Source organism: Carcharhinus amblyrhynchos, chromosome X (genome assembly GCF_965287045.1).
Source record: "Carcharhinus amblyrhynchos chromosome X, sCarAmb.v2.hapA, whole genome shotgun sequence".
NCBI lineage: Eukaryota > Metazoa > Chordata > Chondrichthyes > Carcharhiniformes > Carcharhinidae > Carcharhinus > Carcharhinus amblyrhynchos.
Window position 1 is genome coordinate 8,911,029 of NC_137359.1, and position 22,313 is coordinate 8,933,341.

The window sequence follows — 22,313 nt, forward strand, 5'->3', positions numbered from 1 at the left end:
TGTTTACCATTTATGTAGATGATCTGGAGGAGGGGGCTGAGTATAGGGTGTCGAAATTTGCTGATGACACGAAGATAAGTGGAAAAGCAAATTGTGCGGAGGGTGTGGCAAGTCTGCAGAGGGATCTGGATAGGCTGAGCGAGTGGGCGAGGACCTGGCAGATGGAGTACAATGATAGCAAGTGTGAGGTTATCCACTTTGGCAGGAATAATAGTAGGAGAGATTACTAGTTAAAGGACGAAAAGCTGCAGCATGCTATGGTGCAGAAGGATTTGGGGGTCCTTGTGCATGAGTCGCAAAAACCCAGTCTGCAGGTGCAGCAGGTGATCAAGAAGGCAAATGGGATGCTGGCCTTCATAGCGAGGGGGATAGAATATAAAAGCAGGGAGGTCTTGCTGCAACTGTACAAGGCACTGGTGAGGCCGCAGCTGGAGTACTGTGTGCAGTTTTGGTCGCCACACTTGCGCAAGGATATTTTGGCCTTGGAGGGAGTGTAGAGGAGGTTCACTAGGCTGATAACGGAGATGAGGGGGTTGGACTATGAAGAGAGGCTGAATAGACTGGGTCTGTATTCGTTGGAATTTAGAAGGATGAGGGGGGATCTAATAGAGACGTATAAGATAATGAAAGGGATGGATAGGGTAGAGGTAGAGAGATTCTTCCCGCTCAGAAAGGACAGCAGGACTAGAGGGCACAGCCTCAAGATAAGGGGGGAGCAGTTTAGAACAGAGTTGAGGAGGAACTTCTTCACTCAAAGGGTGGTGAATCTCTGGAATTCTCTGCCCGTTGAAGGAGGCTACCTCACTAAATATATTTAAGTCACGGGTAGATAGGTTTTTGGTAGGCAAGGGAATTAAGGGTTATAGGGAGAAAGTGGGAAAGTGGAACTGATCCACTTCAGATCAGCCATGATCTTATTGAATGGCAGGGCAGGCTTGAAGGGTTAGATGGCCTACTCCTGCTCCTATTTCTTATGTTCTTATTTAATTCAGAGTCTCAACTGCCCAATCAAATAGAATGACCTCGCTCGATGGGAAAGGCAGACATGGCACCAGCTCAGGAGATCTAACAGAGAACACCATTATCACAAGGAGCCCACCAGAAAGAGCCAGTGCCACAGTGCCCCTCAACAGGAGCCAGTGCCACAATGCCCCCCCAACAGGAGCCAGTGGCCAGTGCCACAGTGCCCCCCAACAAGAGCCAGTGGCCAGTGCCACAGTACATCAACAAGACCTGACATCATTGCAAAAAGGGAAAAAAAAATCAGACAGGAAACTGGCAAATTTGAAAATACTGCATTATTTTCCAAAGTTGAAAATTTGATACTGCAAATCTAAATGGGACAATAATTTCTCACAAAGTAGTAAGAAAATATGAATACATCGTTTATTTTTCCATCGGCATCTTTCTGCTGTGCTGAATGTTATTTTCCATTAGGAACACCATGGGAACAGGAGGCTGCTGTTCAGGTCATCAAGCTCATTTCACCGTTCAATCAGATTGTGGCTGATCTCAAACTCAATTCCCCTGCAGCTTACGTTGAAGAATTAGAATTTGAATTTGTATGCGCTGCTGTTAAGTGTTAAATGAAGGGCACCTGATAGAAAATTAGTAATTTGAGCACCACTCACTGCTTGCAAAGCTCGGAACATTTGATGTGACTCTGCAATTGGACGGCATTTGCCAAATAATCCTCAGTTTGCTAGGAATTACACTGACAGCCAGTTTAGATTGTCAGGTTCACAGTGTAGCATATTTGTGCGCACTGGAAGCAACACATATTAACGTACAAGCCTCTGATCATTGCAGACAAAGATGTACACACGTTGTCAGAAAATGCTGGAAAATCTCAGTAGGTCTGACAGCATCTGTGAAGAAGGAGTAGAACGATCCAGACTCAAAACATTGGCTTTATTCTCTCGCCAAAGATGCTGTCAGAACTGTGTGCTGGAGGTACACCCCACAGTGCTGTTAGGGAGGGAGTTCCAGGATTGTTATTGGACATCAGTCAGTCCATGTGGGGTAGGTACACCCACAGTGCTGTTAGGGAGAGCGCTCCAGGATTGTTATTGGACATCAGTCAGTCCATGATTCTTCATATTGGACTCGAAACATTAACTTTGTTTCTCTCTCCACAGATGCTGCCAGATCTGCTGAGTTTTTCCAACACCTTCTGTTTCTATTCCCTACATTTCAATTCTATCCCACTTGAAAAAGTCTAGCATTTGGCTTGTTTTTTTTTATGGCCTTGCCAACCTGCATCTTTAATGATTGAAGTATGCGTACTCCAAGGTCCTTTTGTTTCTCTACCCCACCTATACTTGCACATTCCAAGTAATAAGTGATCGCCCTTGTTATCTAAGATCTGTGTTAAGATCTATACTAAATTCACTTTTCACAACTTAAAATGAATACGCTCCTTGTTTTAATGGCGTGGTCAGTAATTCAGCACTCCAGTCAGTTTTATTCTGCTGTACTTAGTACCTCACACAAGTGAAATCTAATATTCTGGATTCACCTCAACTATTCCATTTATTATTTCTTCTACGTCAACTCTTCTTTATTCAAACTGTAAAGTTTGACTTTCTCAAAGCTTTCATTATGGTCCATCCTTTTTCCATTAGAGTTCACTTTCCATACTGCTCTCTGCAACCTCTCCAACGTAGGTCTGTCTGATAACCAGAATTGTGCACATTATTCTCACTGAGCCCACTCCATTCTACATTCCTAGCTTCACCTGTGTACACTTAAACCCCAACAGAATATTTTCCTTACTTTTTAATGCTCCTCCATGTTGTCTCGGCACTGAAATAATGAGTCCCTTTCTGAGACCCCTATACTCCATCTATTCCAATCTGTGACACTGGGAAATTCTGAGGAACAAAGGGACCTTGGCGTGTTTGTCTACAGATCTCTGAAGGCAGAAGGGCATTTAGTAGAATGGTGAAAAAGGCTTTTATCAATGAGGTATAGATTACAAAAGCAGGGAAGTCATGTTGGAGTTGTATAGAGCTTTGGTGAGGCCACAGCTGGAGCATTGTGTGCAGTTCTAGTCAACACATTATAGGAAGGATATGATTGCAATGGAGGGGGTGTAGAGGGCTGGACCAGTGGTTAGCACTGCTGCCTCTCAGCTTCAGGGACCTGGGTTTGATTCCAGCGCCTGTGCAGAGCCTAAACCTTCTCCCCGTGTCTGTGCGGGTTTCCTCCGGGTGCTCCAGTTTCCTCCCACAGTCCAAAGATGTGCAGGTTAGGTTGACTGGCCATGCTAAATTGCCCCTTAGTGTTAGAGGATTAGCAGGGTGGAGTTATGGGGACAGGGCCTGGGTAGGATTCTTGTTGGTGCAGGCTCATTGAGCCGAATGGTCTTCTTCTGCACTGTAGGGATTCTATGAGATTCACCAGGATGCTGCCTGGGATGGAACATTTAAGTTACGACGAGAGATTGGGTAGGCTTGGTTGTTTTCATTGGTAGTCATGATGTGGAGATGCCGACGTTGGACTGGGATACACACAGTAAGAAGTCTCACAACACCAGGTTAAAGTCCAACAGGTTTATTTGATAGTAAACCCACAAGATTTCGGAGTTTGCCCCTTTGTCAGGTGAGTGCTGACGAAGTGCTCACCTGACAAAGGGGAAAACCCCGAAAGCTGGTGGTGTTTACTATCAAATAAACCTGTTGGACTTTAACCTGGTGTTATGAGACTTCTTACTGTGTTTTCATTGGGGCAGAGAAGACTTGAGGGGTGACCTGATCGAAGTGTACAAGATTATGAGAGACGTGGGCATAAGTTAATGATGCTAATCTACATCAATGAGCTATGTATAATTTGCAAGAAAGATTTACATTAATGAAAGTTCAAGTTTATTTATTAGTCACAAGTGAGGCTTATGTTAACACCGCAATGAAATTCCCTTAGTCGCCACAGTCTGGCACCTGTTCAGGTCAACACAACGAACCAGCACGTCTTTGTGTGTGTGTGTGTGTGTGTGTGTGTGTGTGTGTGTGTGTGTGTGTGTGTGTGTATATGTGTGTGTGGGGCGGGGGGGCTGTGTGTGTGGGGGTGGGGGTGTGTGGCGTAAATATGAGGGAAAACTTTTTTACCCAGAGGGTGGTGACAGTCTGGAATGCACTGCCTGGGAGGGTGGTAGAGGCAGGTTGCTACACATCCTTTAACAAGTACCTGGATAAACACTTGGCACATCATCACATTCAGGGCTATGGGCAAGTGCTGGTCAATGGAATTAGGTGGGAGTTCAGGTGTTTCTGATGTGCTGGCGTGGACTCGATGGGTCAAAGGGCCTCTTCTGAACTGTATGATTCTATGATTCACTTTTTTACCTAATGTCCAACAAACCATGCTTCCAAGTATTTTTCCTGAGAATCAATATTAAATCTGACATTCCCTTAATGAACTGTGTAACTAATGTAAATCTTTCTTGCAAACTGTACATAGCTCATTGACGTAGATTAGGATCATTGACGTAGATTAGGATCAAGAGGTCCTAAAGCTGACCTTTCCCTTCAACACTCTTTTGTATGACAGTGTAACTCTCCAGGGTTCTCAGTTTTCTATTTTAGAATTAATTTTTTGTTCTGCACAATATTCCACTCGGAATTCCTTTACTAGATATTAAATCCGCAATTACACCAGGAGTTTAGCTTCATTTCTTACTCCAGGTTACTAAACAGGTGGTTTGGACAGGACGTATCCCTGTCTCTGTGCTAGTTTTTTTCAAATCCATTTATTATGAAACATGTATTCCACCAGCCAACTCTCAGAAAGCAAGCTCCGTTATTTCTCTTGGCTTTGAAATAGGTCTGTTGTACCTGCAGTTTTACATAGAACATAGAACACTACAGCACAAACAGGTCCTTCGGCCCACAAGTTGCGCTGATCATATCCATACCTACCAGGCCATAGAACTATCTATAACTCCCAATCCCATTAAATCCCATATATTCATCCAGAAGTCTTTTAAAAGACCCCAGAGAGTTCGCCTCTACCATCACCGATGGCAGCCGATTCCACTCACTCGCCACCCTCTCAGTGAAAAACTTACCCTGACATCTCCTCTGTACTTGCTTCCCAGCACCTTAAACCTGTGTCCTCTCGTAGTGACCACTTCAGTCCTGGGAAATAGCCTTCGAGAATCCACCCTATCTATTCCTCTCAACATTTTATAAACTTCTATCAGGTCGCCACTCAACCTTCGTCTCTCCCGGGAGAAGACACCTAACCTCCATCAACCTATCCTCATAAGGCATGCCTCCCAATCCAAGCAACATCCTTGTAAATCTCCTCTGCACCCTCTCAATAGCTTCCACATCCTTCCTGTCGTGAGGCGACCCGAACTGCACACAGTACTCCAAGTGGGGCCTGACAAGGGTCTTATAAAGTTGCAGCATTACCTCCCGACTCCTGAACTCAATCCCTCGATTACTTGGCATCCCAGCTACTGAGGTCCAGTTTGACTCCCTCTGTATTCCTTTTCTTATAAAATTAAAAACATAGGCTGTCAGTCAAGCAGCTGCTCAGGTGGCAAGCCTTATGGACTAGAGGAAGAATAACATTGTTGGAAGGATCTCCTTATCTCCCACTTGCTAGTTGTGTGTGTTTCCCAATTTGGTTCACTCCAGCCTTCTCTCCGAATGTCTCTGAAGCATTTTCTCTCCTGCCCGTCTAGTTCTCAGGCTTCTTCCTGTCATCCCTTTTAATGGATGTCTCCCCACAGAAAGGGGGCTAAAATTGGAGGCTCATCTCAGACTGCTCTAGCACACGTAATTTTTATCCTACTGAAGAACTCCAAGAAAATCAATGATCTGTCCTCTCAGCTACAGTCTATGAAAATACCTTTCAATGAAAATGAACACACACACACACACCCCCACTTTCAGCCATTTAGGCCAGTAGTTCCACCAACAATAAAGCTAGGACTGATTTCACTGATCATCCATCTCCATAGAACAACTTAAAGTACGAGGATATAATTAGATATGTAATTGTTAAATACATATATCTTTACAATTAATCTCTCCCCAAACCTAATCTCAGCTTCTCATCCTTAGCCCACTGTATACCAGTTTTGCTTTGCCACTTCACTTGCAATAACGTACAGATATAATATATAGAATCATATATATCCAGTGCAGAAGGACGCCATTCAGCCTATCGAGCCTGCACCAACCACAATTCCACCCAGGCCCTATACCTGTAAACCCCACATATTTACTCTGCTAATTCCCCTGACACTAGGGGCAATTTAGCATGGCCAATGCACCTAACCCACATATCTTTTGGACTGTGGGAGGAAACTGGAGCACCCAGAGGAAACCCATGCAGACACAGGGAGAATATGCGGACTCCACACAGCCAAGCTGGGAATTGAACCTGGGTCCCTGGCACTGTGAGGCAGCAGGGCTAACCACTGTGCCACCGTGCCAGGTTCACATCAGAACCCTCCCCACACAAAATGCACCCTCTCAATCCACTTCCCAGGCTGAGCCCTACCAATACAGGAGCATAAACTAGACAAGGAAGGTGGTAAAGGAGGAGGAAGCATGATTGCTGCTTCAGGTTGGTGGAGCTTTGAACAATCCTCCCCTTTGTTTTGCCATCAGCAGTCCCTTGATTTGAAATGAAGTCTACTCAGGGTGGCAAGTTTCTGCTGTGGCTCTTCCAGTGCGTGAAGAACGATTCTCGAGCGCACAGCTTTGAACACATAGGGCAGGATGTCTCACAAAGCAGTGGAGTCCAGAGAGCAGGATTTGCTTCCCTTCCTTTCCTTCTCTGCTGCCACTCTATCTCATCATTAAAACATCCTCCAAGTGTGATGCATTTTGAGGTACAGGTTTGTCATCATTTTGAACGATTGGTAGCAAACTCCTTCCCAGTCATTGCTGTCAATAATATCACACTTCAAGGAAAGTTTCAGAGTGTCTTTGAAGTGTTTTCTTTTATCCTCCCCTGGAATGTTGACCGTTTGAGAGTTGAGAAAAGAACATAATAAGAACATAAGAAATAGGAGCAGGAGTAGGCCATCCAGCCCTTCGAGCCTGCCCCGCCATTCAATAAGATCATGGCTGATCTGTCGCTGCTCAGTTCCACTTTCCCGCCCTCTCCCCATAACCCTTAATCCCCTCTCCTATCAAAAACCTATCAACCCGCGTCTTAAAAATATTTAGCGAGGCAGACTCCACCACTTCAACGGGCAGAGAATTCCAGAGATTCACCACCCTTTGAAAAGAGGGCATGGTGAAGGAGATGCATTGTGGCCTTCCAAACTTAGTGTCCAGCCTACTCAACTTGACCTTGTAGGGGATTTGTCGAAAGCCTTGTGGAGTTTTTGGTCATCTAACCTAATACCTGTTATGTGGTCACGTTTTGTTTTATAATGCTCCTGTGAAGTGAAGGGATTACATTAAAGTCACTACATAACTACAAGCTGTTATTGTAGCATCAGCGCACAGACTCAAACAAAGAACCCTGCACACTTCACAGGAATTCCATCCCCTTTGTTCTGCTTACTCCTTCTCTGCGTCAATCAGAGGGCAATTAAAATCTCCCTCAACAACAATCTACTTATTTCCTTACTCTGTTTACAGGTTTCCTCTTCCCTTTCCCTTCCACAATTAGATAGCTGAAAGCACAATCCCACAAATTTAACTCTCTCTCTTTATCTCTAACCTCAAATCAACTCTGTTTTAACCTCCCGTGTACATCAATCCTCTTTCCACATAACAGGTTTTCCTGCCTTCACCAATTCTGTCACTCCGCCTCCTCTTTTTTTAACCTATTCTGTCCCTCCTAAAGATATTCCATCCAATGTGTCTATTTCTCACTCCTGCTCATTCTGAAGCCAGGTTTCTGTTGTGTTTTTCAATCTATATGTTGCTGTGACATCATTCATTCATTCTAACGCCCCCTGTTTGCTTCCCACACTCACTGTCTTTCCAATACTTTGGCTCCTTTGTCTTTTGAAAGTTTGTATTTAAAGCTACTCCTTTTCCCGTGAGGATTTGGCCCAAGCTAACACCTCATCCGTGTCTTATTCCTGCTTACAACAATCAATTTGATTTCCCACCTCTAACACTTCTGGAGGAGTTTTTTTTTTTAATTTCTTTATTTAGCTTGACACGCAATCATTTGGATTGCAATAATTGTCTCCATTCCCTGCCTCGCTAATTCAGCTCATTTCTATTCAGCTGTAGACCATCCTTGTGAAATACCTCAGGTCTACTCTAATGCCCCACAAATGTCTGACACCAGCCCAAATCTTCCGACCTTTGCCCCTTGGACCACGTGGCTGGGAGTGTAATTCAAAGGCTTCCTCTGATTAGATGTTGGGACGGTTGAAGCCATTGTTTCCAGTCTCTGCTCCAAACTCTGTTTCCTCGCTACCATTCATCTTCCTGGTAACAACCGGAGATTACGTCACTCTGTTCACAACCTTGATGCCATAACTGACCCCTGACATTGGGCTTCAATTCCACTTTCCTGCCCTCTTCCCATATCCCTTGACTCCCTGAGAGACCAAAAACTCTGTCAATCTCAGCCTTAACTGTCTCACAAGTGTCTGCCTGAAACTATGCGTGGGATAGGAAACCGAGTCATGATTTGGAAGATGATTCAAACTTGCACGACAATTTGGCAGTCATTTCCCTCATTGTAAAGCCCAAGGCGAACAGCAGGCATACAAATCAATTCCAGCCCTCTTTAGCAATACAAGAACTAGGTGGTGTACTGAGTAGAAAGAAACGTTAGCAGGTAAAGCATTATGTGCTGTTAAAAGTGTACTTTTTGAAGAGTGAGAGATTGACTTAACAGCTTTAAGGTAACTGGCAGAAACACAACCTGTGCTGCCAGCAGGCCTGCTGTATTATATAGTACAGCAGCCCTCAGTAAAAGTGCTAGAAAATGCCCAGCTATGTGAGCAGCTGGGAGTAACACTGGAACGCAGGGCCAAGAATCTTCTATTCCATTTCACCTTTGTATCACAGAACTTTAAATTGAAAGTCAGTCGTATGTCTGGGATTAGTTTAAAAATGCCTTTGTGCTAAATTGGCAACGTCACTCAAAGGCAATGAGGACAGCTGGTGTGGGAAATGGAAAATATTTCTATTGATGCCCTTGGGCTGCTTTTCTGAGGTTGCAGTTATGGCACATTCACAGGGGTAGCATGAAGGGAACTGGAACGGATCTGGCCATACTTCATATTGACACTGGCTGTTCCAATCCCCAGCAATGACACCCCCTTAACCTCTATTAGCATAAATACTGATCACAACAGAAAACACACACAATGCACTTCTTATGCCACTTACCTTTCTTGCTAGTCCCAGGGCAATGTAGCATTTTTCACCTGGGTCAACAATCTCTACCTCAAAATAATGGCTTCTGGTGCTGAGGGGATGCCTTGCTTGTGCCAAACCAACATCCATGATGCTCTTCCCTTTGCCAACATATTCTAATAGCTAGAAACAAGCCAAGAGTGGTGGCAGGGGAGGAAGAGAGAAGAAAATTAACCTAATTAGAAAATCAGCAAACCAAAAACAATTTATTTAGGCTGTTATTTATTTGTTGCTGTGACAAAATACAGAGCCTCAAACAGGAAGCTTTTAAAATACCCCTTTCACACACATTGCCCTTTCCTGCTCAATGCTATTCAATTGAAGGGGGCGCTTTTCATACGCAGGTCTAAATGGTGAGCATTTGCAATCCTGATCCTGCCCTCACTCCACACTTACACTTTCCAATAGCAGGGGAGATTACTGGATGGTGCTAAGGGGCAGGTGCCCAGACTGAATTTACTCCTCCCCAGCTTGGAAGAACTGCACTGTCCCTAATGCCATGGCTGTGATCAACTCTCACACCAGAGACAGCGGATAATACCTGGGTCTTTTCTGCACTGCGTGGCTTGGCTTTAGACTGGGAAAGTCATTTACTGACACAACAACTAAGATGTCAGTACGAGACTTCATGAGGTTAACAGCTGACTTTACTTGGCAAAAGAATGAACCTTATATTCTGGCAATTCCTCCCCACTTGCAAATCACCTCGCTCCAACTGAAGGAATCAGAATCACAGAATGGTACGACACAGGAGGAGGCCATTCATAAGAACATAAGAACATAAGAAATAGGAGCAGGAGTAGGCCATCCAGCCCTTCGAGCCTGCCCCGCCATTCAATAAGATCATGGCCACTGTGTCTGTGCTAGTTCTCTGGAAGCACAATTCACCGAGTCCCACTCCTCCATCTTTTACAAATGTTTTCATTTCAGATAAGGGTCCAATTCCCTTTCAAATTCCTCAATTGAATCTGCCTACACCACATTCCAGATCCTAACCATTCTCTGCACAAAAAAGCTTTTTTTCATGTCACCATTGCCTCTTTCACCAGTTACCTTAAATCAGAGTCCTCCCATTCTCGGTGCTTCCATTAATGGAAACAGTTTCTCTGGCTCTGCTCTGTCCAGCCCCCTCATGATTTTGAAGATCCCTACCAAATCTCTTCTCAACCTCTTTTTCTCCCAGGAGGAGTCCCACCTCTCCAACTATCCACGTCACTAAAGTCCCTCAACTCTGGAGCCATTCTCCGGAATCAATTCTGCATTCTCTCTAAACACTTCACACCTTTCCTATAGTGTGGCGCCCAGAACTAAACACAATACTCCAGGTGAGATTACACCAGTGCTCTATACAAGTATAATATATTCTCCTTGTTTTTGTATTCTAAGCTCCTATTAATAAAACACAAGATACTGTATGCTTTACTAACCACGTTCTCAACCTGTCCTGACACCTTCAATGATTTATGCACATACACCCCAAGAACCTTCTGGTCCTGCACCCCCTTCAGCCTGGCCACTACTGGAGCCATACAGCTGGTCTGAACACTCAGCTCCAGTGCTAAAATCTTGCTGCCATTCAGACCAGTGGGATCCTATGGTCACGCTAACAGCCCAACCTCGCCATGGGTTTCCTGGCGGTGAGGGGAGGGTTCAACAGGAAACCTCATTGACAATGGCAGGACCATAAAATTGGCTGCCAGTCAGCGGTGCACCACCTCCCGTCACCACAGAGAGGTGAGGAAAATCATGGCCATGAATCCATTAGGAAATTTAAAAGATGATCATTGGACTGTCACCCATTTAACATTAGCAAAAACGACTGGCTTTCACACTTTCATCCAAGTGGTTATAAATGAGACTTTGTCACCACAAAACACTAAAATACAGCCAATTTCCAACAGTAATACATGAGGACATAGTTTTCATATCACAAGCACATCGCGGTATGATAACATCTCAAAACTCAAGAAAAATACAAAATCAAATTATACGTATCAAAGGAATTGATTGCGTGACAGAACAATGTCAAAACTGGATAGCTTTTGCACTATACACAAACATATGTAGGTTAGGTGGATTGGCCATGCTAAATTGTCCCTTAGTGTCCAAAGACATGCAGGTTAGGTGGATTGACCATGTTAAATTGCTGTTTAGTGTCCAAAAATGTGTAGGTTAGAGGGATTAGTGGGGTAATGTGTGAGGTTGTAGAAATAGGGTGTGGTACCTAGCATAAGATGCTCTGTTGGAGAGTCAGTGCAGAGTTGATGGGCCAAATGGCCTCCTCCTGCACTATTCAGATTCTATGGCTCTCTACATACTTATGCACTATCCAGTAACATTTACAGTTCTGCTCAACACAAACAACTCCTCCACTTGTACACCTACCCAATGAATTTGAACAATGCAATAAAAAGGCTCCTCTGTACACCTTAATTAGTCTGGAATTGTAGAATTCTTGCAGTGTTTCACAAAACAGATCAGGATGCTGTCATGCCAGCCCATTAATCTAAAATTTGTTCCAAAGGGAAATACCTGGCTACTGAACAGCACAGAAGTTAAAGAGAACACATTAACTAGTAAAGGTAGTGTCAGTAATCCTAGTATCAGACAGGTCAGGTAAAAGCAAGACAGAGCGCCAGGGAAATCCAGACTAAACTGCATTTATTTCAATGGAAGAGGCCTGACGGGCAAGGCAGATGAACTTGGGGCCTGGATGGGTACATGGGACTGGGATATTATAGCAATTGCTGAAACATGGCTAAGGGAGGGACAGCTTAATGTTCCAAGGTACAGAAGGTACAGGAAAGATAGAACAGGAGATAAGAGAGGAGGGGGAGTTGCACTTTTGATTAGGGAAAGCATCACGGCCATACTGACAGGGGATATATCCGAGGGTTCAGCCACTGAGTCTATGTGGGAAGAACTGAGAAAGAAGAAGGGGGAAATCACTTGGATTGGGTTGTACTATAGGCCCCCAAATAGTCGGTGGGAAATTGAGGAGCAAATATGTAAGGAGATTACAGATAGCTCCAATAGGGTGGTAATAGTTGGAGATTTTAACTTTCTCAACATTGAGTGGGACAGCCATAGTATTCGAGGATTGGATAAAGAGAAATTTGTTGAGTATATTCTGGAGGAATTTCTCATTCAGTATGTGGATAGTCCAACTAGAGAGGGGGCAAAACTTCACCTCCTCTTGGGAAATAAGAAAAGGCAGGTGACAGAAGTGTTAGTGAGGGGTCACTTTGGGACCAGTGACCATAATTCCATTAGTTTTAAGATAGCTATGGAGAATGATAGGTCTGACCCAAAAATTAAAATTCTAAATTGAAGCAAGGCCAATTTTGATGGTATCAGGCAGGAACTTTCAAAAGTTAATTGGGGGAGTCTGTGCAAAGGCAAAGGGACATCTGGTAAGTGGCACGCTTTCAAAAGTATGTTAATCAGGGTTCAGTGAAGGGTAAGATTGGCAGAAATAGGGAACCCTGGATGACTCAGGATATTGAGGCCCTAGTCAAGAAGAAGAAAGAGGCACATGACATGCATAGGCAGCTGGGATCAAGTGAATCCCTTGAAAAGTATAGGGAGTGTAGGAGTAGAGCTAAGAGAGAAATCAGGATGGCAAAAAGGGGACACGAGATTGGATTCTCCTTTGCCTTATCTGCCAAACCAAAGAGCTTCTACAAATACATAAAGGGCAAAAGAGTAACAAGGGAGAGAGTAGGATCGCTGAAGGATCAACAAGGTCATCTATGTGCAGATCCACAAGAGATGGGTGAAATCCTAAATTAATATTTCTCATCAGTATTTACTGTTGAGAAAAGCATGGATGTTAGGGAACTTGGGGAAATAAATAGTGATGTCTTGAGGAGGGTACATATAACAGAGAAGGAGGTGCTGGAAGTCTTAAAGTGCATCAAGGTAGATAAATCCCCAGGACCTGATGAAGTGTATCCCAGGACATTGTGGGAGGCGAGGGAGGAAATTGCGGGTCCCCTAGCCGAGATATTTGAATCATCAATTGTCACAGGTGAGGTGCGTGAAGATTGGAGGGTGGGAAATGTTGTGCCTTTGTTTAAAAAGGGCTGCAGGGAAAAGCCTGGGAACTACAGGCTAGTGAGCCTCACATCTGTGGTGGGTAAATTGTTGGAAGGTATTTTGAGAGACAGGATCTACAGACATTTAGAGATGCAAGGACTGATTAAGGACAGCCAGCATGGCTTTGTGGGTGGAAAATCATGTCTCACAAATTTGATTGAGTTTTTTGAAGAGGTAACCAAGAAGGTAGATGAGGGCAGAGCAGTTGATCTTGTCTACATGGACTTTAGCAAGGCCTTTGACAAGATGCCACATGGTAAGTTGTTGCATAAAGTTAAATCTCACGGGATCCAGGGTAAGGTATTTAATGGATACAAAATTGGTGGTTGGTTGCAGAGAGTTGTTTTTCAAACTGGAGGCCTGTGACCAGCAGTGCGCCTCAGGGATCAGTGCTGAGCCCACTGTTATTTGTCATTTATATTAATGATTTGGATGAGAAACAGGAGGCATGGTTACTAAGTTTGCATAGTGGACAGTGAAGAAAATTATCTCCAATTGCAATGGGATCTTGTTCAATTGGGCCAGTGGGCTGACGAATGGAGGATGGAGTTTAATTTAGACAAATGTGAGGTGATGCATTTCGGTAGATTGAACCAGGGCAGAACTTACTCAGTTAATGGTAGGGCGTTGGAGGGAGTTATAGAACAAAGAGGTCTAGGGGTACATGTTCATAGCTCCTTGAAAGTGGAGTCACAGATGGACACGCTTGGTTTCATTGGTCAGAACATTGAATACAGGGGTTGGAATATCTTGTTGAAGATGTACAAGACTTGATAAGGCCACACTTGGAATACTGTGTGCAATTCTGGTCACCCTATTATAGAAAGGATATTATTAAACTAAAAAAAGTGCAGAAATGATTTACTAGGATGCTACCGGGACTTGATGGATTGAGTTATAAGGAGAAGCTGGATAGACTGGGGCTTTTTTCTCTGGAGCGTAGGAGGCTGAGGGGTGATCTTATAGAGGTCTATAAAATAATGAGGAGTATAGATCAGCTTGATAGCCAATATCTTTTCCCAAAGTTAGGGGAGTCTAAAACTAGAGGGCATAGGTTTAGGGTGAGAGGGGAGAGATACCGAAGTGTCCAGAGGGGCAATTTCTTCACACAGAGGGTGGTGAGAGAGTGAACAAGCTGCCAGAGATAGTAGTAGAGGCAGGTACAATTCTGTCTTTTAAAAAGCAATTAGATACGATGGGTATAGAGGGATATAGACCAAATGTGGGCAATTGGGATTAGCTTAGGGGTTTTAAAAAAAGGGTGGCATGGACAAGTTGGGCCAAAGGGCCTGTTTCTGTGCTGTAAACCTCTGACTCTATGACTCTACTGAACAGTTCTCATTTCTAGATTTTGTGCTTCTGTATTTCAGAATCATTTTGTTGCAGTCTCCCACCACTTACATCAGTGGGAGTGTGCAAACCGATGAAACAAAGCAAGGGACCACTCGGGACCCAGGCCGTGACCTTCCTACTTTGTGGAGAAGGAGCTGTATCCCACAGAAGATCAGGAAAATCAAAATACATTGAAGTAAAATGGTTGTAACCAACCACTCCCCCTAAACATCAGTACTGCATAATTGGCAAACATCATACATGCACAGAGGTGAGGCAGGTTAAGGGGCAACTTTAATAGATACAAAATCGAGGCATCTGCACCAAAAGCTGACTGACGATGGCAATTTGGCAGATCTCCTGCCTACCTCTGTCTTTTTCTGCTCTGACCAAGACCCCAAAAATATTTCACAACGTTACTGACTGGAAGATAGTCAATCCCAGCAGGATTCTCTCCCAATCCAAGATCATGCTCTGTGCTAATGACGTCAGAAGTTTGTTGTTTTCACTGAGCCAGAAAGATCCTTTGTGTGTTACAACTCAAGATGGCATAGTGGCACTGTGGTTAGCACTGCTGCCTCAGTGCCAGGGACCCAGGCTCAGGTCACTATCTGTGTAGAGCCTGCATGTTCTCCCCGTATCTGCGTGGGTTTCCTCCCACAGTCTAAAGACGTGCTGGTTAGGTGCAATGGCTATGCTAAATCCTCCCAATGTACCCGAACAGGCACCATAGTGTGGCGACTGGGGGATTTTCACAGTAACTTCATTGCAGCGTGAATGTAAGCTGACTTGTGACACTAACAAATAAACTTTAAAAACTTTATCTTTGGACATCAAGGGGCAACTTAGCATGGCTAATCCACCTAACCTGCACATCTTCGGACTGTGAGAAGAAATCGGAGCACCCAGAGGAATCCTCTGCAGACACAGAGAGAAGGTGCAGACTCCACAGTGACCCAAGGCTGGAATTGAACCCAGGTCCCTGGCGCTATGGGGCAGCAGTGTTAACCACTGTGGCACAATGCTGCCTGTATCCTTCACTTAAATCAACCTTTCTCAGTCTTGAAAATTTCAACTGAAACAACATCCATACACATCAGACATATAAAATCCAAGAACCAATTCTAACCTGCAACAATTACTTTATATTTTAAATACCACTAACCCTTGCACTGAATGCACTTAGTGAGAGGAGAGGAGGGTCTGTGCATCTCCACCTCTGGGAAATGAAACCCTGTAAGAAGTCTGACAACACCAGGTTTCTTACTTCAGACTTCTTACTGTGTTTACCCCAGTCTAACGCCAGCATCTCCACAAATGAAACCCTGGGCAGAATCATCTCAGAAACAGGAAAAGTCTGATTTTGGGCGTCAAAAGTGGCACTTGACCCGCCAACAGCAATGGCAGCTTTCTCCATCATACTGTGTCGCACTTGAGCAAAAACAAATGAACTGGCAAGGGTTCCACACTGTATCGCTGGTGGACTGCCTCTGACTTGCCAACCCCACCATCATCTCAGTGATCCGTATTGAATCATATTTAAAGGCCGCCCACTTCAGAGTTCACTGGCAAGTCACGGCTGTCAGATCCAGGCAACATTCTGCACCCAACTTCACCGATGCCTTCCTTCAGCACCTGTTGGATGCAGTGGAGGTCCACTGCAATGTACTATACCCATGCTCTGGGCAAAGATCACCAAGCAAAGTCACCAATCCAGCATGGGAGGCAGTGGCAGTCAGTGCCAGCACCCTGCAGAAGAGGACTGTTGTCCAGTGCCCCAAGAGGGCGAATGATCTCCTCTGTTCAGCCAGGCTAAATCATTCTCGTCATCCTTACAACTCTCACTCCCACATGGATCTCACACACTGCCACCATTCTCTCTCTCTCTCTCTCTCCCCCATACACATTTTCATCACCCCTGTACATTCCATCCACATCACTGCACTGCTCCCACTCGCCATCCTCACATGCCTCACGTGCACCCTTAATATTTACCCTGGCATGTATCCTGCTCAAACTCTCTCATCCGTCTCTACGCAGGACAAGCTGGCTCATGACAAGAGGGGGCGATCCCAGATGGGTGGCGGGATGTTGGAACTCAAGGTCCCCATGGACTTTGAGCATTGAGCCATTCAGCTGGCCGATGAGGTGTGGACCTTTCCTGTGCTGACAGTGAGGTCAGCAGTGCTGACTGAGGATTCAACACGGTATCATCCATCAGACAACAATGCTGTCAAATCATCTCTCCTGTTTCTCAAGCCTTGCCATACACTAATGACTCTCCTTTCTGTCACAGGCACATCTGGGAAGCAGCCCAGGGAGTCCACCAACCAGATCGTCCACTCCAGCCCTGACAGCAGCTCAGACTAGGAATCCAGAAACAGAAGAACTGCCACAGCACTTATGCACACCCTCCACCAGTGTGGAGAGACACACTTAAGAGAGAACTAGTTCTGGAGTAGCCTCAGGCTCTCAATCTGGTGAGCACATTGCACAGCCTGATCCACAGCAAGCAGAGGCAGGAACATCCCAGGGTGCTGCTGATTGGAGGACTGCTTGAGGCTAGGAATCTACTGAATCATAGTCAGATAACGAGCCTCTGGACTTGGTCATGCCTCAGTTACTGGAGCTCCAAAGGCAAGGTAAAGAAAATCAGAAAGGGATGTCTGCTGCACTCAGATTTGATTTGATTATTGTCACATGTATTAGTATACAGTGAAAAGTATTGTTTCTTGCATACTGTACAGACCAAGCATACAGTCCATAGAGATGGAAACAAGAGAGTTCAGAATGCCGTGTTACAGTCATAGCTAGGGTGTAGAGAAAGGTTAACTTAAAGCAAGGTAGATTCATTCAAAAGTCTGACAGCAGCAGGAAAAAACTGTTCAAGTCGGTTGGTACATGACCTCAGATTCTTGTATCTTTTTCCCAAAGAAAGAAGGAGGAAGAGAGAATGTCTGGGTGCGTGGGGTCCTTAATTATGCTGGCTGCTTTGCCAAGGCATCAGAAAGTGTAGACAGAGTCAATGGATAGGAGGCTGGCTTGCGTGATGGACTGGGCTTGCAAGACGGGATGGAGGAGTCAGCACCCCCCTTCAACCTGAGGTGGTTGCACTGATGTGTCAGCTTAATGAGGTCAACACTGGGAGGGTAGCAGCCACCACAGAGACTTTGGTCTAATACTTTGGTCCTGTGCAGCTTGTAGGAGCTGCAGTCCATGGCAGACGCACTTGCTGGCATTCAGCAGTGCCGACACCAGAGATGAGCGGGGCTTCTCAGGCCTCCATAGTGCACGCACCAAGGTCATCGCAGACAACAGGGTGTAGCAATCAACAGGCTGCCTCCACCTCCCCTGTGAATGTTGGGAATACACCAAGACAGGGTAAAGGAGATTAAGGAGTTGTATTTGTACAGCTGTTAATCACTTGCACATCACTTTGTACATAAGCTCCCACTAATTTCACCCTTTCTGTGGCTCCTTGTTATGATGGGCTGTGTTCCTGGCATTCTGAAGGGAAAAACCTGATTTCTGCACAGTCCAGGATTCCTCCCTGTGCTTTGTTCAGCCTTTGTAGCACATCAGTCATGCTGAGGTCTCATGGGAATGAGTGTACTGGACTCGGGTCAGAGTTCAATCATTCTCCCTGGGTACTCTCTGCACCTTCAAGCAGCTGGCCCCCATGCCCCCATCTCACCAGCTTCTGTCTCTGGTGACACTGTGGTCCTGAGAGGTTCAGTTCTTGATGGGTGCCATAGCATCGAGAGAGGTAAAACTTTCCCCACTACATCATGATGATGTGATGCTGGTTATTGAGAGTAAGTGAGCTGCCATCAGCCATTCAGGAGTCATACATTCACAGAAGCTTTGTGAGGATTTATACATTGCCCCCCACTGCAAGTTGTCATCATCCTCCTGTGATATGGGGCTATAGGCAACTGCTCGCTCCCCATGACATGAGCCTTATCAGTGAGTGCGTGCTGCCATCAGTCAGACAGGAGAGCAATGCTCACAGAAGCCACATGACGTTAATGGGATATCCTCATCACCCTCTGTGAATCAGGCGACAATGAGGGCATCCTGAGCTTGTCTGCCTCTACACATCACCACAACCTTGTGGCTGACTCCTTGTCCTTGGGGACCTCCTCAGCTTCATCCCCATTGGTGCCCCTCTCACCGGAGAAGTGTTGCTCCTCCATCTCCTCCTCAGGCAGTTCCTCCTGCCATTGGCAGCCTCAGGTCAGGCAGGGCACAGCAGGTGACGACGGCATGTGACACCATCTGTGGATTGTGCTGTAAGGCTCCACCAATTCAGTCCAGGCATCAGAACCTGATCTTCAGCATCTCTATCGTCTTCTCCACCAAGTGCCAGTTGCAGCACAGGCCTCTGTGACACTGTGGCACCACACACGCATATCAGTCATGTCCTCAATGGGTAAACCCTTGTCCCTGAGCAGCCAACCCTGTAGCTGCTATGAATCCTGAAACATGTCAGGGATCTGAGAGAGGCCAAGAGTGTAGAAGTCATGCACACTCCCTAAGACTGGAGCACGTAGCTGCAGGGTGGGTTTAGTGTGGTTGCAGACTGGATGAACACTCAGCAAGTGGAAATCCTTGCAGTTCACATCGCTCACACCTTGCTGCCGCAGACCTCCAAGTCCAGTTGATAGCACCGTGCACCTGTGGAAAACCAGAGATCTGCGCAATCCCCATTTCTTCCTGGCTTGCCTGTCCCTGGTCAAAACGCATAGTTGTGTGACCGCGTGAAGATTGCATGCAGGACCTCTGAACGAACTTGTGTGCGGAGGCTTGAAAAATCCAGCAAAGGTCACCCTAGAAGGAGCCAGTGGCGTAAAGTGAGTGCTGTAATCACTTGCAGTAATATGGGTAGTAAACTCCACATCCACAGCCTCAATGGCGTCAAATCTTACAAAAGATGGCACACGTGACCAACCAGGTCCCTTGACATATGCAGTCTTTGCGACACTAGTTCTCAGATATCTATGTCAAGTGCCACCTGCAGACGCTGGGTCTAGCAATGCACCTCCGAGTGACAGATCTCTGGGGTTCATCTGCTGCATGCGGAGGAAGCCCTGCCACCCTTTCCTCTTCCCCATTCTGTTCCTGCCTTTGGCAAGCCCAGTGCCTCCATCTTCTCTCTTGCCTATGAGCCAGAAGAATGACAGCAAGATCACCAGTCTCCATGTCCCTGACGTCCTGTCACTGAAGTATCAAAGACAGAGACTTGACTATTAGCATTCATCTCCTGAGAACCACTCTGCCCATTCATCATCTGAAGCTGCCCGTCAAAGCCCACTAGCTAATCCTGGCCACAACATTGATCCCCAGTCCTTAGCTTGCATATTGGTTGGACAAAACTCCACCCCACACCACATGATCAAGTGACACCAGCTTTGGACACTCTACTACATCCTGAGCGCTCATCTCCACAATGTCCTAACCCACACTTTAAGTCCTTGTGCTCAGCTTGGCCACGATGATGATGGAGGAGGAGGAGGAGGAAGAGAGGGGGTGCGCACTTCAGCACAGAGCCAAGGATTAAGAGTGCAATCCTTGGGCAGCGTGCCAGAGCCACCTTTCAAAAGGGGATATTGTAGCTTGTGCAATTGGGCAATGGCACAGTGACACCATAACAATCACTGAATTTTTAAGTCCACGCGCCAAGGGTTAACTGCTGAGCAGCAAGCAATGGCATTCTGTGCTGTTTGAGTGGGCACAAATGCTGACCAGTCACACTCCCGGCCTGTCAATTGAGTTCAAGTTAAATAGTCTCAGGCGCAACAGGGTACTGATGATTAAAACGTTTCTTCATTAGCTTTATCCTCAACAACATCCCACCTTCAGAAGCACTTTCCCACCCCGTGCTTCCATGGAACCTTTACTGGTATCAGACTGGGTGGGATATTAAAGAGTGCAGGGAGTGAGGGGGAGAGTGGGATGAGATTGGGTGGGATATTAAAGAATAAAGAACAAAGAACAAAACAGCACGGGAAACAGGCCCTTCGGCCCAACGAGCCCCGTGCTGCCATTTTAAAATTATGAGTGCCCTCCTCTACCCATGACCTTTGTCTACACCTATTGGGGAAGACTGAGAGAAGACTAATTTAGGGACAATTTGTTACACCAATCAGCCTAAGAGCACATTTTTGGGGTGTGGGAGGAAACCGGAGCACCCGGAGAAAACCCACGCAATCACGGGGAGAATGTGCAAACTCCCGCAGACACCGGCCCAAATCCATGTATCTGCAAAGCAAACAGTGATAGTCACTGAGCTGTCGTGTTGCCCGTCAGATGGTCCAGTTTAAGCATACACTAACGACATGAAGCACTAGGCAACTCTCGAAGCAACATCCAAGAGCAGCCCTCGCACAACCCACCGCGTGTATGCCCCTTGTTGGTCAACAAGGCAGACCGAATCACCTGTGAAGTAAAAGAAAAGACACCAATAAACATGCAAAACTTCGACAGACATTTACGGAATCCCCAGAAGCGCAGAAATAAAGCAAGAGAGCCATGAAATAGTTTGGAAGGTCCATAGGAATCATTGATTCCCAGGGACGCCCTAAAGCTCTTGATCTTTATTTAAAAAAGTCTCCTGTATTCTTCCATCTGTAGTCCGCTCGTGTGCCTAAGAAAGACTTAAACAACCCTAGCGTGCCTGCCTCCACCACCCTACTTGGCAGTGCATTCCAGGCCCCCAACACCCTCTGTGTGAAAAACCTCCCTCTGACATCTGAATTACACCTTGCCCCCCTCACCCTAAGCCCGTGGCCCCTCATAATTATTGTATCCAACCTAGGAAAAAGCTTACCGCTGTTCACTCTATCTATACCCTTCATAATCTTATACACCTCTATTAGATCTCCCTTCATTCTCCGCCTTTCTAAGGAGAACAGCCCCAATTTGCCCAATCTTTCCTCGTAGCTCAGTCCTTCCATACCAGGCAACATCCTGGTAAACCTCCTCTGCACTCTCTCCAGGGTCTCCACGTCCTTCCTGTAGTAAGGCGACCAGAACTGGACACAGTACTCCAAATGCAGGTGAACCAACGTTCTATACGACTGCAACATTAAACACCAGCTTTTATACTCTACACCTCTCCCTATAAAGGCAAGTATACCATAGGCCTTCTTCGCCACCTTCTCCACCTGTACTGCCACCTTCAAGGACTTGTGTACTTGCACCCCCAGGTCCCTCTGCGTTTTTATACTCTTAATAGGCCTACCATTTATCGTGCAACTCCCCCCTACATTATTTCTTCCAAAATGCATCATCACGCATTTATCTGGATTAAATTCCATCTGCCATTTCTCTGCCCAATATACCAGCCTATCTATATCCCGCTGTATGGCTGACACTGCTCATCACTATCAGCAAGTCCAGCCATCTTCGTGTCATCTGCAAACTTGCTGACCACACCAGTTACTCCCTCTTCCAAGTCATTTATGTATATTACAAATAGCAAAGGTCCCAGCACTGAGCCCTGCAGCACACCACTAGTCATAGACCTCC

At 45.7% G+C, this 22,313-nt stretch overlaps 1 protein-coding gene across 2 annotated transcripts in view; it reads right to left on the bottom strand.

The window, feature by feature from the left end:
* The window catches only part of LOC145361980 (SPRY domain-containing protein 3-like), a 247,029-nt gene that overhangs the window by 114,433 nt on the left and 110,283 nt on the right, over positions 1–22,313 (bottom strand). For both annotated transcript variants that reach the window (XM_080217981.1, XM_080217980.1), the window contains exon 7: positions 9,327–9,476. In XM_080217981.1, coding sequence (XP_080074107.1) covers positions 9,327–9,476 — 150 coding nt within the window. The remainder of the gene's footprint in view (positions 1–9,326; positions 9,477–22,313) is intronic.